At 45.8% G+C, this 27453-nt stretch overlaps 1 protein-coding gene across 3 annotated transcripts in view; it reads right to left on the reverse strand.

Annotated features, from left to right (window-relative positions):
- Positions 1 to 24305, reverse strand: part of mapk8ip1b (mitogen-activated protein kinase 8 interacting protein 1b) — a 227162-nt gene extending 202857 nt beyond the window's left edge. For all 3 annotated transcript variants that reach the window (XM_038807886.1, XM_038807884.1, XM_038807883.1), the window contains exon 1: positions 23960 to 24305. In XM_038807886.1, coding sequence (XP_038663814.1) covers positions 23960 to 24046 — 87 coding nt within the window. In that variant the 5' untranslated portion in view covers positions 24047 to 24305. The remainder of the gene's footprint in view (positions 1 to 23959) is intronic.
- Between the last annotated feature and the right edge of the window lie 3148 nt (positions 24306 to 27453).

The raw sequence follows: 27453 nt of genomic DNA on the forward strand, positions 1-27453 counted from the left end.
GAGGCAAAATGCCCTCGATGACTACATCTGCAGGAAGTGTCACCAGCTGCAGAAACATCAGCTTTGGATGGCAGGACTTGAGCAGTGGCTGGAGTCATTGTGGTGCATCTGCGATGCTAAGGAATATGTGGACAGCACACTTAAGAGGTAGTCACACTGTAACAAAGAGGGACAGGGGCAGAGAGGTAATTAGTGAGCATTGGGAGTATCCAAGATAAACAGGCAGGAAGCACAGAAATCCTTTGAGGCTATCTTGCTGTCTAACCACTTTTACAGTTTGGATACTAGTGAGCGAGATGGTTCGTCAGACAACTGTAGAAAGAGCCAAGTTCATGGCATCACGGATGGTTCAGCTGCACAGGAAGGGAGGTGGAAGAGGGGAAATGCTTTAGTGGTCACGAATTCAATAGATAGGGGAGCAGACAAGCATTTCCATAGACAGGGCTCCAGGATGGTATGTTGCGTCCCCAATGCCAGGGTCAAGGATGTCAGTGTCTGCAGGTTATTCTTTTAGGGAAGGGCAAGCCACCAGGGATGATGGTCCACATTGGAACCAATTAGTTGGAATTGTTGACTGAAAAGATGGTGGCTGGATAATGGACCACCTTCAAAGAAAAAGTATTGTAGGCAACGTCAAGGTATATTCCCGAGAAGGGAAAGGTTAGAGCAAACAAATCCTGAGCATCCTGGATGGCAAGAGAGATAGAGGTGAAGATAAAAAAAAAGGAAGAAATGCACTTACGACAGATTTCAGGTAGAAAATACAATGGAGAATCAGACTAAATACAGAAGAACCAGAGAAGTGAAAAAAACTAACAAGAGAAGCAAGGAGAAAGCATGAAAAGAGGCTGGCATAAATGGGAATCTCAAGGTCTTCCGTAAGCCTATAAACCATAAAATGGCAATAACAAAAAGTAGGGCGGAGCAGACTCAATGTGCCAAGTGGCCTAATTCTGCTCCTAAGTCTTATGATTAGGGATTTACAAAAAGGGGATCTGCATCTGGAGGCAGGAAAAATAGCAACGGTATTAATGAGTATTTTGCATCCGTCTTTACAAAAGGAAGACGATGTTGCCCAGGCAAAGGTGAGAATGGAGGTAACTGGTACACTACAAGAATTTACAATTGAGAAAGAGGAGATGTAATTGATCAGGTACCAGGATGTGTTGAGGTTCACCCAAGGGTACTTCAAAGAAGGGACATACAAATTAGCAAGGTAAAGCAATAGACCGTAGGATTGGGAACTGCTTAAAATTACAGCAAAGGCAGACCAAGGGATTGATTAAAAAGAAAAAAAAAAGCTAGCAGGAAACATAAAAACTGACTGTAATAGTAAGATTGATGAAAACGAATACAGTCAGAAACAGGGGAATTCATCACAGTGGAAAGAAACGGCAGAGGAACTAAATGCATACTTTGCTTCTGTCTTCACAAAGGAAAACATGAATAATCTACTGGAAGCTCTGACGAACACAAATTTTAATGTGGAACTGAAGTAAATTAGTATTCGTAGAGAAATTGTTTTGTGGAAATTAATGGGATTGAAGGCAGATAAATATCCAGGGCCTGATAATCTTAATCATCATCCCAGAGTATTTAAGGAAGTAGCCCTAGAAATAGTAAATCTATTGGCAGTCATTTTCCAAAATTCTTTGGATTCTGAAATAGTTCTTACAGATTGGAGGGTAGCTAATATAACACCGCTATTCAAAAAGTGAGGGAGAGAGAAAACAGGGAATTATAGACTAGTGAGCATAACATTGGTAGTAATGAAGTTGCTAGAGTCCATTATCAAGGAATTCACAGCACAGAATTTCAAAAGCAGTGGTATAATCAGAAAAGGTCAGCATGGATTTACGAAAGGGAAATCATGTTTGACATATCTACTGGAATGAAGATCTAACTAGTAGAGTTGACCAGGGGGGCTCAGCGGATGTGGTTTATTTAGACTTTCAGAAGGCATTCGACAAGGTCTCACATAGCAGATTACTATGTAAATACAGCAGACAGGATTGCGGGTAGTGTCTTGACATGGATAGAAAGTTGGTTAGCAGACAGGAAGCAAAACGTTGGACTAAATGGGTCTTTTTCCAATTGACAGGCAGTGGCGAGTGGGGTACTGCAGAGATCTGTGCTAGGACCCCAACTGTTCACATTACATATTTAATGTTGGAACTAAATGCAGTATCTCCAAATTTGCAGATGATACTAAGTTGGGTGGGAGAGTGAACTGTGAGGAAGATGCATGAGCAAGATTTGGACAGGCAAAGTGAGTGGGCACATGCATGGCAGATGCAGTACAATGTGGCTAAATGTGAGGTTATCCACTTCGGTAGCAAAAATAGGAAGGCAGATTATTATTTGAATGGGTGTAAATTGAAATAGGTGGATACTCAGCGAGACCTTGGTGTCGTCATGCATCAGCCACTGAATGTATGTGCATAGGTACAGCAGACAGTAAATAAGGCAAATGGTATGTTGGCCATCAAAGCAAGAGGATTTGAGTATTGCAATAGAGATGTTTTACGGGCAATTGTATCGGTCATTGGTGAGGACACACCTGGAGTATTGCATGTAGTGTTGATATCCTTATCTGAGCAAGGAGGTTCTTGCTATGGAGGGAGTGTAGCAAAGGTTTACCAGGCTGATTCCTGGGATGGCGGGACTGTCATACGAGGAGAGACCAAGTCGGTTAGGATTATATTCATTGGAGTTTAGATAAGTAAGAGGGGATCTCATAGGAATTAATAAAATTGTAACACGATTAGACAGGATAGATTCAAAACTTTTTTCCCGATGGTGGAGTATCCAGAACTAGGAGTCACAGTTTAAGGATATGGGGTTAATGTTTTAGGACTGAGGCGAGGAGAAATTTCTTCACCCAGAGTGGAGTTTGCTGTCAACAAAAGTAGTTGAGACGAAAACAGTGTGTAAAATAAAGAAGAAATTAGATATAGCTCTTTGGGCTAAGGGGGGGGGGGGGCTCTTTGGGCTAAAGGGATCGAGGGATGTTTGGGGGGGGGGTGCAGGATCAAGGTATTGAACTGGACGGTTAACCATGATCATAATGAATGGTGGAGCAGGCTCAAAAGGAGGGATGTTGGGGGATAATTAAAGAAAGCCAGCATGGATTCATTAAGAGAAAAACATGTTTAATTAACTTGAGAGTTTTTGTTCAGGCAATAACAATGAAGGTTGATCAGGGCAATGCTATTGAGATTTTCAAAAGACATTTGATACAGTGCCACACAAATTACTAGAATAAAATTCTAGCTCGTGAAATAAAAGGGAAAGCAGGCACATGGATAAGAAATTGGCTGAGTGACAAGAACCAGAGATAAATGGATGTTTTTCAGATTGGAGGACAGCTTGTAATGAGTCCCCCAGGGGTCAACGTTGGGACCCTTGCTATTCCTGATACACATTAATGACCTAGGCTGTGGGGTTCAGGGCATGAATTCAAAATTTGCAGATGGTGTCAACTGTGATGATGAGTCTTCTTCAAAATGGCAAAAATGTTTGTGGATTGTGGATTGGGCAGGCAAGTGGAGTTTGTGCAAGAGAATTTTGAGATGATTCATTTTGGCAGGAGGAATATGGAGAAACAGCATAAAATGAAGGGAAGAACTCTAAAGGAGGTGCAGGAACAGAGGGACCTCAGTGTATGTACATAAGCCATTAAGGATATATAGCATTGAGGACTAGAGTAAAGAGGCCATGATAAACTTAAGACATTAGCTAGGCCTCATTTGGAAAACTACTTCCAGTTCTGGGCATCATATGTGATGGCATTGGACAGCGTACAGCGGAGATACACAATAATGATACCAGGGATAAATAACTGTAGCTATGAGAATCGATCGGAGATGTTGGGACTGTTTCCCTTGGAGAAAAGCAGCCGAGACAAGACTTGACAGAGGTATTCAAGATCCTGGGGAGCAAACAGGGTAAGTAGTGAGAACTTGTTCCGGCTCATGAGAGCATAAAGAACCAGAGGGCACAGATTCAAAAAGAGTAAAAGTGATGCGAGGAAACCGTTTTTCACCCGGAGTGATGATCGGAGTCTGGAAAAAAAACTTCCTGAGAAGATGGTGGAGGCAGATTTGATCGAGGTATTCAGTAAGGGAATTGGATTGCTATCTGAAGAAAAAAAGAATGTGCAATATTAGAGAGATAAGACCGGCGGGCGGGATGAGGTGGAATGCTATTTCAGAGAGCTAGTGCAGACGGTCTGCACTGCAAAGATTCTGTGATTCTGCCATGGTTTGATTCTTCAGAAGTTGCTGGTTAATTTACACCATTCCATTGTATCACATTATACCCTTAATCTCCCTCATTTTCAGAGCCTCTTAAACCCACATGTTAATGAACTTGTCACCTTAATTTAGTGCTGGCAAGTAAGAACATCAGTAACCTTTTAATGATGTGAGAATTGTTAATGCGCTGACACTCAGCCTATTGTCCCAAAAAGGGAACAATTTGAGCTGTTCGATTTCTTTTCAGCTGGTAGACATTTGTAATATGTGGCATTTCTGATTCTTTTCTCTCCTTCTGAATCCAATCTTTCTATCCCTCTTTGGGGTCTAATTTGACACTAATTTACCAGAATTTCTTCTGCTCTTCCTCTTTTTCTTTCTCAACCCTAAAAGCTCAGTCTGTTGAATCCATTGTCCGCCAAGGTCCCTGACGCCCTAGTGCCCCCATGACACTTCATCAGTTCACACAACCAACAAGTTACAGAGGAAAACTATTTGAGCTGACAGGAACAAGACTAACAAACGGCAAGATGTCCCACCCCAATGAATTACAGCCAAATCATCTCAAGTGTATCAAAGTGTTAACAAAATAAATGTGTGCGTAACCTTTTACAGCCTTCATGGTAGTCAGATTGATTCATAGAAAAGGCAGGAAACCTCCAAGTCGGTGCAACATCTTTGAAGGCAGGGGGCAGGATGGGTCCAAGTGGTGAAAATGAATATTTTGCCGAGGTTCTTGTTTATTTTTCAGGCACTCCTGATCTTTATACCAAAGGCCTTCTTTCGGGAATTGGACATGAACATTCGGACTTTGTTTCGACGGGAAAGGCGCCGAGGGTCGGGAGGACCCTGCTCCAGAGGTAGAGGCAACAGCCCCCCGCTGTTGGCGTTGCTGAACCTGCTTCATCATTATTGGGCAGCGATTGTGGATCAGGTGTGGCAATGGTGGGAAGGAGAAGGGGTGGAGTGGGTTAGGATGGAGGAGGAATCTTGTAAGAGGTCTAGTTTGAGGGCTGTGGTGACAGCAGTGTTGACAATGGCTCCAAGTAGATATTCAGGGAGTCCGATGGCGCAGTCCACGGTGAAGATATGGAATTAGTTGAGGAGGCATTTTAGGGTGGAAGGAATTTTAGTATGGAAGGGATGTCGGTGCTAACACCACTGTGCGAGAATCATGGGTTTGAGCCGAGGGGAGATGCATAGTGTATAGAAGAGGTGAAGGGAAGTGGGGCTGGTCAAGGCAAGGGATCTGTATTTGGAAGAAGGGTTCGCCAGTCTGGAGGAGCTAAGGGAGAGGGTAGAGCTGCCGAGGGAGAGCGAGTTCAGGTATCTGCAGGTTAGGGATTTTGTGCGAAAGTCTGGAGGGGGTTCCCTAGGTTGCCAGGATACACCCTGCTGGAGTTGCTTCGGGATGTGGAAGGGGTGGGAAGAACTTAGGATTTCTACAAGTGGCTGGGGGAGCAGGGAGGCCAGCAGGTGGTTAAGGTCAAGGATAAATGGGAAGTGGCATTAGGAGGGGTGATCAATTGAGGAGTGAGGCACTCTGTCAGATAAACAGGACCTCCTCCTGTGCAAGGATGAGCATGATACAGTTTAAGGTGGTGCACAGGGTGCATTTGACTTGGTTGAGAATGAGTGCGTTCTTTCAGGGGGTAGCAGATGAGTGCGAGAGGTGTGGGCGGGGGCCAGCGAATCACATGCACATGTTTTATGGGTTGCGAAAAATTGGGAAGATTCTGGACGGGAGTGTTCACAGTCTTAGCCAGGATACTGGAGGGGGAGGTGGACCGGTCCCTTTGGTGGCGTTATTTGGGGGTTTCAGAGAAGCCAGAGCTCATGCAGAGGAGAAATCCAATATCGTGGCCTTCGCCTGTCTGATTGCACAGCGGCAAGTTTTACTGGAGTGGCGGTTGGCATCACCACCAGGGGTAGCGGCTTGGTTGGTTGACCTGTACGAGCTGCGGTTGGAGAAGACAAAGTATGAGTTAAGGGGCTCCGCACAGGGGTTTGAGAAAAGGTGGGGGACGTTTGTGACCGTGTTTGAGGAGCTGTTTGTCGCATGGGGTGGGGGAGGTGAAAAAGGAGGAAATATTTGTACAGATGTATAGTTGATTGCTGGGAAGTATGTTCCCCGTGGTGTTTATGTGTTGTAACCTGTTTTGATACATGTAATAAAATACATTTAACAAAAAGTCTTTTGAGGGCAGTGCCTCAGGACCACAGAATTGTAACTGAACGTTTGTGCAGGTAAATGAGCAACTCTGCCTTTAGTGAACCGGAGGAAGCATTTGACAGAGTTGAAGGATAAGTGATAATGATTCATGTGAACACCACAAACAAATACTTTTGATCGAGCAATAGCCAAGGTGGAGGCAATCAGTCACTATGTTGCACCATGCTCACCTTGGTATTCACAAGAGCAGTATTGGGGAATTGGAAATCATGCCTTGTCTCTATAGTGCTGGTGCTGTGATAAAGTAACTGCAGAACTCAAATGCCCAAGTATCCCATCATCATCATGGCATTGCCTGACCACATCGTCATCCCACCCCTCCCCTACCATCCCTGCTCATACTCCCTCCCCCACCATAACTACAGGTTACAACACAAACACAACGGGGAACATACTTCCAAACAACAACGATACAGTCTGCACAAATTGTTCCTCCTTTTTCACCTCCCCCCACTTTACCCCATGCGACGAACAGCTCCTCAAACCACCATAACTACACGTCACTTCAAGATGATGACTGCACAATCAATTTCCATAACAATACCCGGTTTTACACTAAGCCTTCTCAATTTATTTTGACCTCTTGCACAATCTTGGTTTCCATTGTCCCACAATCGGTGGCTGTGCCTTCAGCCTCCTAATCCCTAAACCTCTTCACTTCTTTCTCTCCCCTTTAAATGCCTCTTCGGTCAGCATCTGGTCACCGATCCTCATTTTTTTTTTTTTAAAAACAAGGTACAGTTTCAAATTTTGTCTGATAAATAGCACACCAGAAGTGTCTTGGGACATTTTACCAAGTTAAAAGGCGCTGTATAAACACACGTTGTTGCCATTGGATATATATTTGAAAAATAGTCATTTCCAGAGCTATGGGATTTGGATTTTTGTTTATTGTCACGCGTACCGAGGTACAGTGAAACGTATTTTTCTGCGAGCATCTCAACAGATCACCGAGTACATGAAAAGAAAATACATACTAGGGCAACACAAGGTACACAATGTAACTACATAACACCGGCATCGGGTGAAGCATACAGGGGTGCAGTGTTAATCAGGTCAGTCCATAAAAGGGTCGTTTAGGAGTCTGATAACGGCAAGGGAAGAGCAAGGGCAGTGACAGCATTTTGCCTGCTCTCTCAAAGAGCCAGCACAACCTTGATAGGCTGAGGGGCCTGCTCCTGTGCGCAAGACTCCATTGAGACTAGCATTTCACACACTTGTCTTTTCAGTGCCAATGAGCGTATAATAAGAAGAATGTTGAACACCTCCACTGAGAACTGAATTGAGATTGCTTGCATCTGTCAGACCCTTTCGAGCTGCCAGAGGCAGAGGTAGCCTGCATTTTGCCATGTAACACAAACTTACCTACCTCCCAGAGTGAAAGATCAGGCTCAGCAGATGCACACACGAACCGATTCTCCTCCCACAGCGGTCCCACCAGGAACATTCAATTACCAGCTGAATTGTAGCCAATTCATTCTGTTATCGTTAATTTCACAGCAATTTAATCTCAATGCTGCTTAAATCTATTCTCTGGTAAACAACATTAACATTGTGCCATTGCCAAACTTCATAGCAGCATTCACACATTGCATATGCAAGAAAAATCTTAAGGATAGACAATTGACAATGTTATTGCACAAAAGCCGAATGTTCTTGCACAATGTGTGGGTGCTGCTGCCTTTCCATTATTTTGTTGAAGCTGTTAATCCATTTGAAATAAACAAAAAAGTTTGTAGCACAACAGGAGGCCATTCTGTCTGTCTCGTCTGGGACAGCTCTTTGGAGTAACCCTAACCTCATCTTGCTCTCTTCCCAGAACCTGGCATCTTCCTCATCTTCAAATAATTGCCCATTCTTTTCCTAAAACATCAAATATTCCCTATGGCAAAACATCCTGTGCGCCAGCAACCTTCTTGATAAAGAAATTTCTCCTGTCCTCTAGCCCCACTCTCTTGGTTGGGACTATTCAAAATTAAGGACCTCTCATCACTGCCACACCCCAATCAGAGGAAATATTCTTCCTTAATTATTTTTAAAATCTTCATAATTAAAAATGTCTCTACTAGATAGCCTGGTCAGTTCTAGTGGAATTAGCTACATTATGTTCAAGTTTCTATTCAGAATAAGGGATTCTTATTCCAGACAACACGGAATCTACACTATACTTGCTCCAGGGCTTTAATGTTCCGTGTCCGCCGAGGTTATGGGCCCAAGTGGGTGGAATGGGACTTGAACCCACAATCTCTTGAATCAAAGGCAAGAGTAATATCCACAAAACCAAGGTTGACATCTCTATCAAAGAAGCAACAAATAAGCAATTTTAAACAACGCCTCATGTTGAATAGCCAAAATAGAGTCAATTAAAGTTAAGATCAGTGTAAAGTAGAATAAATGAAAATTTCAATACTGTACTTTATGTCCCAGGAATTGCGAGTATGGTGACGTACCATGCTGATTTCTCGCACTCCACTACCCCATTTCACTCAAAATGGGAAGATATAATACTATAATACCAGTACAAAGAAGAACAAGGTAGCATGCCTCAATGACCACCGACCAGTGGCCCTGACATCTGTTATCATGAAATGCTTAGAGCGGCAAGCCATGGGATGGATCAACACCAGCCTCCGAGACTGTTTCGATCCATTGAAGTTCGCCTATTGCTGCAACCGGTCCACAGCAGATTCCCTGGTCCAACAATCAACACTCAAACACCTCGACATCGTGGATCCGGCGGGGGGGGGGGGGGGGGAAATGCCAGAGGTGTTGAAGATACTTGGGGAGTTTTCGGGCAAAAAGCTCAACGTGGGGGAAGAGTGAGCTGTTTGTGCTGCACCTGGGGGACCAGGAGAGGGAGATAGGTGAGCTCCCGTTGAAGAGGGTGGAAAGGAGCTTTAGGTATCTTGGGGTCCAGATAGCTAAGAGCTGGGGGGCCCTGCACAGGCTAAACTTTGAGGCTGGTGAATAGATGGAGGAGGAGTTCAGGAGGTGGGACGCGCTGCCACTCTCTTTGGCGGGCAGGGTCCAGTCGGTTAAGATGATGGTGCTCCAGAGGTTTTTGTTTCTTTTCCAGTGCCTCCCCATATTGATTCCGAAGGCTTTTTTCAAGAGGGTGAATAAGAGTATTCTGGGGTTCGTGTGGGCGCGGAAGACCCCGAGAGTGAGGAGGGTATTCCTGGAGCGAAGAAGGGAGGCAGGCGGTTTGGCGTTGCTCAACCTGTGTGGGTATTACTGGGCTGCGAATGTGGCAATGATTCGCAGGTGGGTGATGAAGGGGGAGGGTGCCGCATGGAAGAGGCTGGAGGTGGCATCCTGTGTGGGTACAAGTTTGGGGGCATTGGTGACGGCCCCGCTCCCACTCCCCCCGGCAAGATATTACACGAGTCCGGTAGTGGTGGCGTCCCTCAAAATTTGGGGGCAGTGGAGGCGGCACAGGGGGGGGGGGGGAAGTGAAGGCCTCAGTGTGTGCGCCGATACGGGGCAATTATCGGTTTGCACCAGGGAGAATGGATGGTGGGTTTTTGAGTTGGCATTGGGCAGGCATCAGGCGGATGGGGGACCTTTTCCTCGATGGAAAGTTTGCGACTTTAGAGGAGTAGGAGGGGAAGTGGGGCCTCCCCCCTGGGAATGCTTTCAGGTATATGCAGATTAGGGAGTTTGTTAAGCGGCAGGTGGCGGAGTTCCCGCTGCTGCCGCCTAGGGGGGCGCAGGATAGGGTGCTCTCGGGGACGTGGGTCGGTGAGGGGAGGATCTCGCTGATTTATCAGATGATGCAGGAAGAGGACGAGGCCTCGGTGGAGGAGCTGAAAGCGAAGTGGGAGGAGGAGCTACGGGAGGAGATCAACGAGGGGGATGTGGGTGGATGCCCTGGGGAGGGTGAACTCGTCCCCTTCTTGCGCACGGCTCAGCTTAATTCAACTGAAGGTGCTGCATAGGGCGCACATGACTGGGGCCAGGATGAGCCGGTTCTTTGGGGTAGAGGACAGGTGTGGGAGGTGTTCGGGAGGCCCGTGGAACCACACCCACATGATCTGGGCATGTCCGGCGTTGGACGGGTTTTGGAAGGGGGTGGCAGGGACTTTGTCCAAGGTGGTCAGTTCCAGGATGGAGCCGGGCTGGGGGCTCGCGATCTTTGGGGTAGCGTCAGAGCCGGGAGTGCAGGAGGCGAGAGAGGCCGGTATCCTGGCCTTTGCGTCTCTTGTAGCCCGGCGTAGGATTCTCTTACAGTGGAGGGACGCGCAGCCCCCGAGCCCGGAAGCCTGGATCAATGACATGGCCGGGTTCATCAGGCTGGAAAAGGTTAAGTTTGCCCTGAGGAGGTCGGTACAAGGGTTCTTCCGGCGGTGGCAGCCTTTTCTCGATTTCCTGGCAGAGGGGTAGAGGGTGGTCAGTCTCAGCAGCAACCCGGGGGTGGGTGGGGGTTCAGGGTTTGTTAAGGGGGTTTGTTTTTGCAACGATGTGTTTGCTATTTTTTTCTTTCTTGTATTGTTATTAGTTATTAATTTATTACTTTGTATGGGGGGGGGGGAATTTCTTTTTCTGTTTAGTTTTACACCTTGTTTACTTTAACTGTTGGGAGAAAATGTGTTGAAAAATTTGAATAAAATTTTTTTTTTTTTTTTTTTTTTTAAAACACCTCGACAACAAGGACACCTATGAAAGACTACGGTTCATAGACTACAGCTCTGCCTTCAACACCATTATCCCAACAAGACTAATAATCAAACTCTGTAATCTTGGACTTGACCACTCCCTGTGCAGCTGTATCCCTGACTGCCTCACCAACAGACCGCAATCTGTCAGGATAGGCAACAGCACCTCCCCCACAATAGTCCTCAAGACCGGGGCCCCACAAGGATGTGCGCTTAGTCCTCTACTGTACCCCTTATACACACACGACTACGGGCAGCATGGTAACACAGTGGTTAACATGGTTGCTTCACGGCTCCAGGGTCCCAGGTTCGATTCCGGGCTCGGGTCACTGTCTGTGTCTTCCCGTATCAGCGTGGGTTTCCTCCGGGTGTTCCGGTTTCCTCGCATAGTCCAAAGATGTGTAGGTTAGATGAATTGATCATGCTAAATTGCCCTTAAGTGTCCAAAAGGATTCGGTGGGGCTACTGGGATATGGTGGAACTGTGGGCTTAAGTAGGATGCTCTTTCCAAGGGCTGTAGAGTCTCGATGGGCCGAATGGCCTCCTTCTGCACTGTAACTTCTAGGATTCTATGAACTTCAATTCAAACTATAAATTGGCGGATGATATGACCATGGTGGGTTATATCTCAAAGACTGACGAGTCACACTACAGAAAGGAGATAGATCACTTGGTTACATGGTGTACTGAAAACAACCTCTTTCTAAATGTCAGCAAAACCAAACTATTTTTGACCAACTTCAGGAAAAATAGGACAACACATCTGCATATATGGCTCCAAAGTGGAGATGGTCGATAGCTTTAAGTTCCTTGGGGTCACCATCAGTCTGCCCTGATCGACTCACATTGATGCAACAGTCAAGAAAACCCAACAACTCTCTACTTTCTATGGAAGCTAAAGAAATTCGGCATATTTGCATCGATTCTCGCAAACGTCTACAGATGTGCCATAGAGAGCATTCTATCCAGCTGCATCACAGCTTGGTATGGCAACTACTCAGCCCAAGATTGCAAGAAACTGCAGAGTATAGTCAACTTAGCCCAACGCATACACAAGCTTGCCACCCTCCCATTGATTCTGTCTACACCTCCCACTGCCTCGAGAAGGCAGACAGCAATGTCAGAGACCCCTCACACCCAGGGTTTGCCCTCTTCCAGACCCTTTCATCAGGAGAAGGTACAGCAGTCTAAAGACCTGCACATTCAGACATAGGAATAGCTTCTTCCCCACAGCCACTAGATTCCTCAATGAGTCTCCCTCGGACTGATCTGTTCCCTGGAAGACACTATTCACAACACCCAATGCTGCTCTTGCGCATGTATTTGCTTTGTTTGGCCCTTGTTCCACACTGTAACCAATTACTTATTTGTCGAAGCACTTTGTCAATTATTCTTTTTGTCTCCTGTGTACGTACTGTGTACATCCCCTGGGCCGCAGAAAATACTTTTCACTGTACTTCGGTACGTGTGACAATAAATCAATCAATCAAGATAAACACCTCCATTAAACCAATGGGGAAGAGAATCTGGTTCAATGTTTGTGCAAGAGCAACAGCAGTACCATTTACACTATTGGAGTAATTTCACCCAATTCATAATTCACCCACTGGAAGAGTGCATGGGTAATTTTGATGCACAAGCCTAAAGGAATTTTGTTATGATCCTCTTTGCACCTTCGTAGCTGATGGAAAACACATGAAACCCTCTAGGATAGCCTAGAATTTCAGTGGCATACTAATTTTAACCAAGAAAGAAACTGTTATTACTAATTTCGCAATAGAAGAGATAGTTGGGCAAATGGGATTTGGTGAAAATTGCGAGTGAAAAATGAAAAAATCACCGACACTCACTCGCTGCACCACAATATCAGAACGGAAATGGGTCAAACCCATTATATCACTGAATTAGAACATGGCTGATCTGCATCTTAATCCCATATCCTAGAATATCCTTGCGCCTAACAAAAATCGACCAAACTCAGATCTAAAATTTTCAGTTGATCATCACCCTCAACAGCCTTTTGTGAGAGGAGTTGAAGATTCCCTCAGCCCTTTGTTTGAAGAAGAAAGCTTCTTGACATCACCCCGAATAGTTTAACTCTAACTTTAAGATTCTGCCCTCTTGTTCTGGACTCCCCACTATAGGAAATAGTTTCTCTCTTATCTATCTCATCAAATTGACTTGAACTCCTCAATCATATCATCCCTTAATCTACTAAACGTGAGGGAGTGCACCATGCCAAGTCAATTCAGCCTGAATTACTATATAACCTTTTTAACCCAGAAAGTAATAAATCTGTAATGTCACTCATTCACAAGCCTGACCAAATGGGGTAATTAGGCACCATGGGCGCTGCCCTGGTCCAGTTGGTGGCACTCTAGCTCCAACGCTTGTGGGTTCAAACCCTACTCCAGAGACTTGAGCACAATTTCCATGACTAACACTCCATCTTCCAGAGGAGACATTCAACTGATGCTCTGAGATGGATGTGAAAGATCCCACAGAACTATTTTGAAGAAGTGCAGCGGTATCCTGGTTCAATATATATCGCCCAACCAACACCACAAAAAAAAACACCAGGTCATTATCTCATAACTTTGTGGAAGCTTGTGTGCACAGCCCACTGCCACATTTCCTACATTAGAGCAATGGCATTGACTGGCTCAACCTAGTCAATCTATTACAGTCCCACCATCCCTGGAATCAGTCTGGTAACCTTCGCTGCACTCCCTCAAGAGCAAGAACACCCCAGAGGAAGGATGTTCTTGCTCTCGAGGGAGTGCAGCGAAGGTTTACCAGACTGATTCCAGGGATGGTGGGACTATCACATGAGGAGAGATTGACTAGGTTGGGATTGTTCTCGCTGGAGTTCAGAAGAATGAGGGGGTATCTCAGAGATTTATAAAATTATATGGGACTAGACAGGTGAGATGCAGGGAAGATGTTACTAATGTTGGGTGTGTGACCAATGATGGGTGGCAACTGAGATGCCAAGAGAGAATATCAAACCAAGCTAGAGTCACAGACAGACTCTCGGCGGTTGTGGCAAGGACTAAACAACGTAACGGCTACAAAGTGAAGCCGAGCAGTATCTCCGGCAGCAGCGGACCCCTCCCCGATGAACCATTCAATGCTCGGTTTGAGCAGGTAACCAACAATCCACTGTCGTCTGCTCCAGCAGCTCACAACACACCGACACCCACCATCACAGCTTCCAAAGTCAGATCAGCCTTCAGAACCCTTGGAAGGTGGCAGGCCCGGAGTGGTCATGCACTCAAAGCCTGCGCGGACCAGCTGGCATGGGTGTTCGCGGACATCTTTATCCTGTCCCTACTCCACTCCGAGGTCCCCACCTGCTTCAAGACGACCATCATCATACCGGTGCCAAAGAAGAACCAGGCAACGTGCCTCAATGACCACCGTCCGGTGGCCCTGACTTCAGTCGAAATGAAGTGCTTTGAGAGGTTGATCATGAAGCCCATCACCTCCATACTTCCAGAACGCCTTGATCCACTGCAATTCGCATACCGTCGCAACCAGTCCACAGCAGATGCCATTTCCCTGGCCCTACAGGGGCAACACAGGTGGAGAAGGTAGTCAAGAAGACATACAGCATGCTTGCCTTCATTGGCCGGGGCATTGAGTATAAGAATTGGCAAGTCATGTTGCAGCTGTATAGAACCTTAGTTAGGCCACACTTGGAGTACAGTGTTCAATCTGGTCGCTTCACTACCAGAAGGATGTGGAGGCTTTAGAGAAGGTGCAGAAGAGATTTACCAGGATATTGCCTGGTATGGAGGGCATTAGCTATGAGGAGCGGTTGAATAAACTCAGTTTGTTCTCATTGGAATGACGGAGGTTGAGGGGCGACCTGATCAAGGTCTACAAAATTATGAGGGGCATAGACAGAGTGGATAGTCAGAGACTTTTCCCCAGGATAGAGGGGTCAATTACTAGGGGGCATAGGTTTAAGGTGCGAGTGGCAAGGTTTAGAGGAGATGTATGAGGCAAGTTTTTTCTTATTACAGAGGGTAGTGGGTGCCTGGAACTCGCTGCCGGAGGAGGTGGTGGAAGCAGGGACGATAGTGGCATTTAAGGGGCATCTTGACAAATACGTGAATAGGATAGGAATAGAGGGATACGGACCCAGGAAGTGTTGAAGATTTTAGTTTAGACGGGCAGCATGGTCGACACAGGCTTGGAAGGCCGAAGGGCCTGTTCCTGTGCTGTACTTTATTTTGTTCTTTACACTTATCCCTAGAGCATCTCAAAAACAAGGACTCCTACATCAGACTCCTATGTATTGACCACAGCTCCGCCTTCAACACCATAATGCCAGCCAAGCTCATATCAAAGCTCCAAAACCTAGGACTTGGCTCTCCACTCTGCAACTGGATCCTCGTTTTCTGACCAACAGACCACAATCAGTAAGAATGAACAACAACACCTCCTCCACAATAGTACTCAATACCGGGGCCCCACAAGGCTGCGTACTTAGCACCCTACTCTACTCATGTACAGACATGACTGCATGGTAAAATTCGGTTCCAACCCCATCCACACATTTGCTGACGATACGACCATAGTGGGCCGGATCTCGAATAACGACGAGTCAGAATACGGGAGGGAGATAGAGAACCCAGTGGAGTGGTGCAGCGACAACAATCACTCCCTCAATGCCAGCAAAACTAAAGAGCTGGTCATTGACTTCAGGAAGCAAAGTACTGTACACACCCCTGTCAGCATCAGCGGGGACGAGGTGGAGATGGTTAGCAGATTCCTAGAGGGGCACAACTCCAAAAATCTGCCCTGGTTCACCCACGTCGACGCTACCACCAAGAAAGAACAACAGCGCCTATACTTCCTCAGGAAACTAAGGAAATACGGCATGTCCACATTAACCCCTACCAACTTTTACATATGCACCATGGAAAGCATCCTATCTGGCGGCATTACAGCCTGGTACGGCAACTGCTTGACCCAGGACCGCAAGAAACTTCAGAGAGTCGTGAACACCACCCAGTCCATCACATGAACCTGCCTCCCATCCATGGACGCCATCTACACCTCCTGCTGCCTGGGGAAAGCGGGCACCATAATCAAAGACCCCTCCCACCCGGCTTACTCACTCTTCCAACTTCTTCCATCGGGCAGGAGATTCAGAAGTCTGAGAACACACACGAACAGACTCAAAAACAGCTTCTTCCCCACTGTCACCAGACTCCTAAATGACCCTCTTATGGACTGACCTCATTAACACTACACCCCTGTATGCTTCATCCGATGCCAGTGCTTATGTAGTTACATTGAGTCCCTTGTGTTGCCCTATTATGCATTTTCTTTCATTCCCTTTTCTTCCCAGGTACTTAATGATCTGTTCAGCTGTTCACAGAAAAATACTTTTCACTGCATCTCAGTACACGTGACACTAAACAAATCCAATCCAATCCAATCCAGAACCAGGCGTCACAGTCTGAGGATTCAGGGTAAACCATTTCAGACAGATAAAGGAGATATTTCTTCTCCCAAAGAGTGGTGGACCTGTGGCATTCATTACCACAGGAAGTAGTTGATGTTAAATCATTGAATATATTCAAGAGCCAGCTAGATACAGCACTTGAGAAGAATGGGATCAAAGGCTATGGGGAGAAAGCAGGATGAGGCTATTGAGTTGGATGATCAGCCACAATCATGATGAATGAGGAGCTGGCTTCAAGGGCCAAAAGGCCTCCTCCTGTTCCTATCTTCTATGTATTTATGTGCAATGGAAAGCTCCAAGATGGTGAAAGATGCTATATAAATGCAAGCTCGTGCTTTTTCAGTTGGTGCAGAATTACCGTTGCAACTGTTGCTTTGAAGTGAAACCATTTCACATGCGAACAATGCGATTGTAGTGTAACTGCAGACCGTGCCATCTTGTGTGGGGGGTGGTGGGCAGGAGTCATGACTGTGAATAATGGTAATTGACCACAAGTGTCATTAGACAATACTAAATGGAAAAATACATGTAGGGATTTTGGGAAAGAACAGTAAGGGAGTAGGGGACCAATTGGATGATTCTTTAAAAGTTTTGACACAGGCAGAATGGGCTCCTTCTGTGCTCTATCATATACCCCATTGAAAACACAGCAATGATAGAAACATGACAGCAGATAGTCATGATTGGAACTGTCCCTTTGAAGAGAATTGCTTCAGTGACTGATCGGCCATTTAATGAATAGAGATGACCTCTTGTTGAAGGCAAATGTTTGCCCCCCTCTTGACATCTGACATTTTCATGGGAATATGGATTTCTTCGGACACCTCCTGTTTTATTGTCCTGCCCCTGGAGGTAAATCCCTGTGTCACTTTTCCTCCCTCTGGGTTGCCTTTTTGCAAAGACCTGTCCCTTTAACCACTTTCTCTTTAGGTCTCTGTTCTGAATATTCAGTGCCAGCTCAATCCATCTCCAGAGGGTCTGAACAATAATAATGGTCTTTGTTTTTAAACACTCTGCAATTAGCATCTCTGTGAGCAGGCTCTGTTACTTCACACTCCCCGCTGTTTTTATCCTGTCCTTGGGATAGAAGATTCAGTCAATATGTTCTACCAGCAACTATTCTTTTATCCCCTCTTTGTAATGTTTTCATCGAGGCATTAAGCCATTTATAAAATAAAACAAGTTAATGCCTTTGTTGAAATAGTGGAGCCGGAACTTGCCACAAGGACATTACGGGCAAGTAGGGATGGGCAATAAAAACTAGCCTTGCCAGTTATGTCAACAGGAACAGCAACATGATGGCACAGTGGTTAGCACTGCTGCTTCACAGCACCAGGACCTGGGTTCAATTCCAGCTTTGGGCGACTGTCTACGCGGAGTCTGCATGTTCTCCCTGTGTCTGTGTGGGTTTGCTCCGGGTGCCTCCCACAGTCCAAAGATGTGCAGGTTAGGTGGGGTTATGGGGTTCCAGTGATAGGGTGGGGGAGTGCCTAGATAGGGTGCTCTTTCGGTCGGTGTAGACCCAATGGGCCGAATGGCCTCCTTCTGCACTGTAGGAATTCTCTGGAATAATAAAGAGTTGACATTAGTTTTGCTCCCTTATTCACAATTTGGATGGATCATTCTGTAGTTCTGGGAAAATGTTACATAAATTAGTTAAAATACCCAGTACCCTACCTCACATAAGTGGCCAATGCTGGTCTGGCAGCAGAAAAAATAGAACCAATAAACTCAGTGCTCTGCAAAATGTTAGCCCGATGTTAATCTCTCTCAAGCGAGAATGGGGCTAAAATGGTGGCAATAGTGTGGGCATGTGGTTAAAATGGCAGGAGGGCAAGGGTGTGGTTCAAATGGTGGGAATGATCCAGCGTTAATGCAAAATATTGCACACAAAATATTGCCACCAATGTATGTCACAGGAAATACAGACATTATTAAGTTAGCGTGTGATGATTTAAGATGGGCACTAACACAATTTTAACAAAGAATTACACAGTACACTACTATCACCTTTGAAACCTAGTGGCAGCAAAGATCGATGCTTCCTGAGCAAATTTGATTTACTTTTCCCCAGCATTCTCTTGTGGGACAGGGGCAGTCAACATAATCACAGCCACATTTAAGTGAGGTCTGAGGTAACATGGCCCAAGTCTCACTCTATTCCCCCTGCCCCTAGGTTAAATTTAAGGCTCATATCTCTGAAGATCTCCCTCAATCCCCAGGTGTGGAAATATAGGAAGGAGGAGGAGGCCATTCTGCCATCAAGCCTGCACCAGCATTCAACTAGTTCATGACTGATCTTCGACCCAAAGTGCCATTTCCCCGCACTATCCAGTAATTGATCTCTAGATGCAAGAATGATTCGCTCTTAGCATATAAGCATCACTGGCAAAATCTGCTTACATTGCCCACCCCTAATTTTCATTGAGAAGGTGGTGGTGAGCTGCCTTTTTGAGCTACTGCAGTCCCTGTGGTGTTGGGGAGCGAGTTCCAGGATTTTGACCTAGTGACAGTGAAGGATGGTTCCAGGTCAAGATGGCATGTGGCTTGGAAGGGAACTGTCACCATGCATCTGTTGCCCTTGGCCTTGTAGGTGGTAGAGGTTGTGGGTTTAGAAGGAGCTGTCGAAGGAGGCATGGCAAGTTGCGGCAATGCATCACCTACCTCAAACTTAAAAAGGGACTGCTGAAGGCCTTTGAAGAAAGAAACAGGGAAGATTGTTTTCTTAAGTTTCTTAAGCCAAGAGAAGGAGCACACTGCACACTTCGCAAACCATATAGAGGTTGAAAGGCTTGGACTGCACTGGAGTGTCAGCCAGCATTATGTGCGAGTGCGCTACCCACAGAGCCAAAACTGACACTGCCTGACTGATGGGAGATCCAATGAAACACCCAAATGATCATTGGAAATTCGATAATTGAAGAGCTGATATATTACTCTGGATGTTGGCGTATAGGTCTGTGGACTAACAACTGCACACAGTTGCAAACTATCGATGGTCAACAGTGTAACATCTCATCTGAAGAACGACACCTCTGATTGGCACTGTCCTGGGAGTGACAGCCTTGGTTATATGCTCAAGGTTCCAGAGAGCGACTTGGATCCATAATCTACTGACTCAAAAGTGAGTACGCTGCCTAATAAACCATCTCTGACACCTAGCTATTGATTCGGACAGTCTGTTACAAATTGTCAAACCTGAGTAAAATAATTGATTTCACTAAACCAATAAAAAAAAACTTAAAATATCCAAATAAAACTCGGCACGATATCATGCATCGTGTAGTGAGGACATGAGAATTTTAATCCCACCAAGTCCTGTAGCTCTTCAAATAATTAGCCACATATTTCAACATCTGGAATTTCAAACATTCATACTTCCATTTCAATATCACCTGCAGGCAAAAGTAACAATCCTTATCATTTTGTCGGAATATCACTTATGAATATTAAATGCAGGTTTTATTTGAAGTGCATGAATCCCAACTCAAAACAAAAAAAAAACAAACAACTGGCATCAATTATAATTACAGTGCTTTATAAATTTTCAATCTCACACGGTCATAATGAATCTATACAAATGCTAGTACAGCCACGTCTGCAATACTATCTACAGTTCTCATTGCCTGTTACAGCCAGGGCAGTGATTACAGCAACCCAAGTGATCCCCAGCTTAAAGCATCAAAGCAATGAAGAGCATAGCACGGTCGCATAGTGGTTAGCACAGTTGCTTCACAGCTCTAGAGTCCCAGGTTCAGTTGCCGATCGGGTGACTGTGCAGAGTCTGCACGTTCTCCCCGTGTGTGCGTGGGTTTCCTCCGGGTGCTCCAGTTTCCTCCCACAGTCCAAACATGTGCGGGTTAGGTGAATTGGTCATGCTAAATTGCCCGTAGTGTCCATAAAGGTTAACTGGGGTTACTGGGTTGAGGGGACAGGGTGGACGAGTTATGGGCTTGAGTGGGGTGCTCTTTCCAAGGGCTGGCACAGACCCGATGGGCCGAAAGGCCTCCTTCTGCACTAAATTCAATGAAGCGAGGAATAAATTGTTTACATTGGGCAGAAGGCTCGGTGAGGAAGGGGCAGGGTCGGCAGTGATAATATTCCCGTATTCAAGATCTTGGTGGCAAGGGGGGAAATGGAATCCTGTTAATATGTCTGGAGACTGCTACGAACTAGAGTAGAGTTAGGGGCAGTGGTTCAAACATTGGAAAAGGAAGGTGGATAAACAGTTTATATTGAACTGCTTTACACAAGAGGCTGGTGTAACTATCTCATGAACAGCCAGGGTACAGAGACAGAGGTAGGAATTGGCCCTTGTTGACAACATTCTATTGGTGTGAATGGGGCAGGGGCCCAATGTCCTGTCCAAGGATCACCCCACTTTTGTAGGCATCTGGGGTGGCTGTGTAAAACGGGCATTAGTTTCTGTCCATATGACAATGAGGGCCCGATTGCCCATTTTCAGAACCCCTGGTGCAAGGTGAGCTGCCCTGGGCCATACTCCCGCTTTCCAACGTGAATGTAGCCTGGTAAGTGAAAGAGTTAGCTTAACTATTCTTTCTGAAACTAATACAGAGGCATAGCATTCCTCCCAACTCTGCAGCACTCCCAGCAGCCACTTCTAGCTACCCCGCCTCAGCAGAGGAGAAGTTGCTGGAAAGGTGAGCTGGCGGGAGCTCACGTTCTGCTTCTCCGGCCTGACGTGCTGCTTGTAGAGGCAATGGCTGCCTCATCCAAGTAACAATAATGATTTCTCATGACACCCTGAGTTTTAGTCTTCAGATAAAGGAGTCACTTCCTAGGTCCATTTGATGCATCAGAAACTGGTCCAAAATATATTTTTTTTAAGTGCAGAAAGATCGATGGACAAACTGAACAGATAACTTTAGAGTGAGAAGTGAGGGGGCTATTAGTGTTTAGGATTGCCAGGTCCCATTATCAAAGCCTTTGCAGTGTCCAATGCCTTCAGCTGTTTCTTGATATCACATTATATTTTACATAAATGCAGTCAGTCATTGTTGTACTGACAGTGCAGGCATTGCCTGCCTATCCCTGGTTACCCAAGAGAAGGTGAAGGTTTCTCGAATAATGTTAGTGGCATTATACTTTGCAATAAGTGTTAACCATATTTGTGAGGGGTTGGAGTCAGATAGGCCACAGTGAAGGAAATCTGTCATCCTTACTGGACCTGGTCCAGATGTGAAAAGTTCCACACCAACCAGACAGACTCTTCACCCTTAAAATAACTGCCTTAAATTCTTGTTACTGATGATGCTGGACACCAATTTCTGGTTTCATCGAACATTACAGGGAATCACAAAATGAAAGCCCAAAACACAGTCAGAAATCCCTTCACAGGAAAATTGACAGCAAGCCATTGGGGAGATACACTGACAGGTGGCCATAGGTTTGGTCAAACAAACACCTGTGGAAGTGAGGGGTAACAGGTTTTGAGAGGGAATTCTAGAACTCGGGACCTGAACAATCAAAGGGACCGCCAATAATAGCAGAGTTGATCAAGATCAATGATGCATAACAGGCCAGAATTGGAGGGACGTAGTGATGAGTGTTTTAAGCTAGAGGGGGGGGGGGGGGGGGGGGGTAAAAAAAACACATCTATGCAATAAAATGCAATTTTACATGGAAAGCCACGTGTGATACAGGCCATTTGGGCCATCAGTTCTAGGCTGTTACTGACGCTTCACAAGAACTGCATCCAACTTACTTCATTTAACACCTTCCCCAATCCCAATCAGCATATTCTTCTATTCCTTTATCCCTTGTGTATTTAGGAGGATACTTGATGACACATCTACACTACACCATGGAGTATTCAAAGTGAATAATAATTTTCACATTCTCACCACTTAAAGCAAAGAAATTTTCCCAGAATTCCTTACTGGGATTATCAGCAACTACCCGATATCCATGCCCTCTACTTTTGGCCTCTCCCGTAAATGGAAATATCTTATTTCCATCTACCTTATTGAAAGCAACCATCATTTTAATGACCTCCATTAGGTCACCCCTCCATTTTCTAATTTTTGAAGAAAAGAAAACCCTGCAACCAGCAGCCCCAGTAATGGAATCCATCCCACTAGTTTAAAAATCCTGGGAAGAAAATCCCTCAGTTCCAAATCATTTTCACATTTGTGCCTCCATGAACTAACAGACTCAAATCCTGAAGAGATAGACTAGCGGGATTTGATTTCTCCATAAAATACCCAGGAAAATCCCATATCGCGAGCGGAATTCAGACGCTACACGGCAGCTGATTTAATAATGGTAGATCTGCATTCATGTAGCTCCTTTCATGATCCAAAGACACCTCAGAACACTTGACAGCTATAATTTAAGAAACCGGGAAACCAATTCACGCACAGCAAGCTCACTCAAACAGCGATACACTAATAACCATATTCAAATTGTGTTAACTGGGCCCTAGATATCAGGTGTGCTAATGTGAAAACTGCCCAACATTTCACTAGAGTGCCACAGGATATTTCAGGGCAGATGGGTCCTTGCTTTGACATCCCATCCAGAAGACTGCACCACCTTAACCTAGAATTATTTACTGAAATCCTTGGAATGGGACCCGAATCCACAATCTTCCCAGAGCCAAGCCTCCTCACCACCAGGTAAAGGCTTTAATTCGCAATAACACACAATTAGACAGCTCGTTTCCACGCTGCCCCTCCCTCAGACAGAGTTAAATCACAATTTTGTTTTTGCCTGTTTTAATGGAGAGGGGAATATATGCAACTAACTCATCAGCCCCAGATATAACCTGACCGTCACAATTCTAGTTTACCTTCAGAAGCCAAACAAGAGAAGGCCAGCTGAAAAAAATAATGTTCGATTTTTTTTTAAAGTTACAATTTCCGAAAACGTTTCAATTTCTTTTGGAAATCAATCAAACGTTTAAAATAAAAGCTCCCTTCTCCCTCTCCTCTTCCTCCTCTCTGCTTTCCTTCCCGGTTCATTCTGACTGGGAGCTGTCCACGCCCTGAAATCATCTCTGGCACTTTCAACAGAGATTCTCAAAATATAAACCCCCCACCCCCACACACTATGAACAAAATAAGGTGCAATTCGGTCAAATTAAACCCCAATTGCCAGTGTTATTGATGCACCAATGAGAAAAGGGGAAGGCGGGTGTCTGCTGTGAGCAAACATGCCTGTTTCAGCATCTCTTCTTTTCCCCAATGCTTTAATATTTCCCTTCACTCTTCCCTGTATTGCTCCTCAACCCTTCACACCAGAGATTAAATAAATATCGCCGGATAGCAGATTGTACATGTACCCCCATCCCCCACTGACGGTGTCTCCGCTTTACCTGAAATTGGGAGATGAGGTGATGTGCAGCCCCAGAAAGGGAGAGGCAGCCGGGGAGTTCATGGACTCTGCATCCGCCATTCTCCATTCATATCCCGAAGAGATGCTGAGCTCTCTCTCTTTCACACGACGTCAGGCTGGGGGAGGGAGGTGGGGTGCAGCGGCTCTCAATGCAAAGCGAAGAGTTTTAACCCACTTTGCGCATCGTCGTCAATCATGGCAAGAGGGTTCAGGGACTCCATCTGAGGTTGTGGGTTTCTGGTCCAGTGCACGCTTGCTCAAGTCGCGCCTCCTCCACCTTGTTGCTGTGGAGGCTCCCGCACAGTCTGGCTGATGTGTTTCACCGTGATACGACGTGATGGGATCACATCAGCTCCGCCCCACCTTAGCCATTCTTACAACTGCTTGGATCCATTAAAAGGCAGGTACTTTATTTTGGGTGGGCGGGAGTGACTGACAACCTCCAGTCATTAAAGATTAATTTATTCAGGAGATAAAAATAGAATTGACGCCATTTAACAATTTAAAAAACCTTTGAACGTTTCTATTTATTAGAAAAATACTGATAATTATTGATAGTGATAAAAAGGTTTGCTTCACTAAGCGTCACGTTTAATCCAATTGGGTAACAAAGTGCAGAATTTTACTATAAAAGAGCTTCACATAGGTCATTTTCTTTTTCAAATTAGCTTTTCTTCGACATGGGCATTTATTACCCATCCCTTATTGTCCCTGAGAAAGTGGCAGAGCCACCTTCGTGAACGGCTGCTGTGTGTGCAGGTATACCCGCAGTGCTGTTAGGCAGGGAGTTCCAGGATTTTGACCCAGCCACAGTGAAGGAGCGATGATATATTTCCAAGTCAGGATGACGAGTGGCTTGGAGAGGAATGTCCGGGTGGTGGTGAGCCTATGCATTCTGTTGCCCTTGTTCTTCTTGGTGGAAGAGGTCACGGGTTCAGAAGATGCTGTTGAAGGAAGCTGGATGGGATTTTGCTGCTTCTATTTAACTCAGCCATGGCATTAAAATCCAGGTTTCCAGACCAATCACTGAGGGCAGGTGACGACCATCCATACACACTCTGTCAAAGGGGAAAATCAGGGATCCCAGCAGGGGGCAGCGTGGCTGCATTCTACAAATTTCCTTAGAGGTCAGCAACCACATAAATAGAAAGATAGAACAGCACAGAACAGGCCCTTTGGCCCTCGATGTTGTGCCGAGCAATGATCATCCTACTCAAACCCACGTATCCACCCTCTACCCGTAACCCAACAACTCCCCCCCCCCCCCCCCCCCTTAACCTTACTATTAGGACACTACAGGCAATTTAGCATGGCCAATCCACCTAACCCGCACATCTTGGGACTGTGGGAGGAAACCGGAGCACCCGGAGGAAACCCACGCACACACGGGGAGGACGTGCAGACTCCGCACAGACAGTGACCCAGCCGGGAATCGAACCTGGGACCCTGGAGCTGTGAAGCATTTATGCTAACCACCATGATACCGTGCTGCCCCAGGAGAGGAAAAAACTGAAAACTGCTTTCCAGGCCCCAGATTCTTTCCTGGAAGTCCTACTGATTCTTGCAGACAAGTGGAAGAGAATAGCCCCCCAAACCAAGCACGGGTAGAAGTGGTGGAAGAAGGCAGGAGCATGGTGGCTTGAACCTAGAGACAGTGCCCAAATAATTAACTAATATGGGCAGGAAAAATGGTTGTTATCCTACTTTCAAGTGCCAAACACAAACTCTTGACTATCCCAGCATTCTCCTGCACTCAGATCAGCACAGCCTCGAGCTCCATTCACTCCCATCTCTCCAGGCACCACCTCATATTTACATCTAAAAAGGAAACACTCCCTCATCCTCTGCTTATTGCCATCTCACACACATGCCTCACAGTGGCTCCCCAAAAATGTGGTTCCATCCTCTGCACACCTTCTATTTCTCACACACTTAACTTGCTGTTCTTTCAGGAGAGTGCAAAACTCCAGGGAGAAACAGAGAACTTGGGTAGCCCTCCAGTGACTGGCACCTTGATGGCTCCAGGCAAAATGTGCCCACAGGGTCCTCACTAAAGGAGGTTTTGCTCTCTGGGACTACAGGTGTCAGGAATGACTTATCATGAAAATTGAGGCTCAGGTGCTCGGAGAAAGCTGATCTTGGGTTGCGGGCCTTGCCTCCTTCCAAATGAATCTCTTTACCCAATCCTGTTCTAGGAAGTGGTATGTGGCCAGGAAAAAGCAGCAAGTGCTGCTACTGGTGATGTTGGTGGTGCTGTTATTGGTCCTCATCACAGGTCCACAGTAGCCCTGTAGATACTGCTCCCATGCTACAGTGAAGGCTGGCAGTGGGAATTGCAGATTAATGTGAGGGAAGCCCCAAGACAGGTGACCTGACTTCCAAAAAGTTGGAAACCACCTTTAAAACAGTAAAACCAGGCTCGCTGAACAAGTGCTATGAGCACAAACGTTTCCCATCACAACCGCAGTGTCTGACCAGTCTCACTCTATTTCAAGGCTTTTCCAGCCTGTCAGTTTAATTGATTATTGACTCTTTAGGATGTTTGTGCCTTGTTGACCCTGATGAGTAGCACTTTGGAAACCCATGAATTGGCTACTTAAAGCCAGAATTCTGGGTTAAATTGACAATCGAATGCCTATTGAAATATTGATCTGACAGCTTCTCACCAGTGTCCTGCTCACCTACAAAATATCTTTAATTGCTTCAACCAAAATAGTGCAAAACATAGAGGATGGCACAGTGGTTAGCACTTCTGCCTCCCAGCACCGGGGACCCGGCTTCGATTCCGACGTCGGATGACTGCCTATGTAGAGTTTGCACATTCTCCCCATGCCTGCGTGGGTTTCCTCAGGGTGCTCCAGTTTCCTCCCAAAGTTGTGCAAGTCAGGTGGATTGGCCATGCTAAATTTCCCCGTAGGGTGGTTTCAGGAATAGGACAAGGGATTGGGCCTATATAGTGTGGTCGTTCAAAGGGTTGGTGCAGACTCGATGGACTGAATGGACTCCTTCTGCACTGTAGGGATTCTGTGATATATCTTTAAGTGGTTCAACCCAAAAGAGTACAAAATACACACCTATTAAACCTTGAAGTGGGCAGGAATATTTTGGGTTCTCAACCCGGCAGCATTTTCTTTGGATCTTTAGCTCCTCTGCCTCCCTGTAAATCCAACTTCCACTTGTCAAATAAAATTCTGCCCAAAGAGTTTGTTGACCTTTCAATTGGCTGTGGGGAGACAGGGCACCCAGAAGATAGACCAATAGACATGTGAGATGGGGCCGCTGATGTGGTCATGTGATGAAACCCCCAGGGACACACCGAAGACACACATACGCAGAAACAAACACATTCCAGACATACAATCAGACCTTCAATTGACTGGAGGGTAACGGTTTGATGGTTGGACAGCGGATTTGTGATGCAGAGCGAGACCAACAGCATGGATTCAATTCCGGTACTTGCTGAAGTTATTCATG

The sequence above is a fragment of the Scyliorhinus canicula genome, chromosome 9, assembly GCF_902713615.1.
Source record: "Scyliorhinus canicula chromosome 9, sScyCan1.1, whole genome shotgun sequence".
Lineage (NCBI taxonomy): Eukaryota > Metazoa > Chordata > Chondrichthyes > Carcharhiniformes > Scyliorhinidae > Scyliorhinus > Scyliorhinus canicula.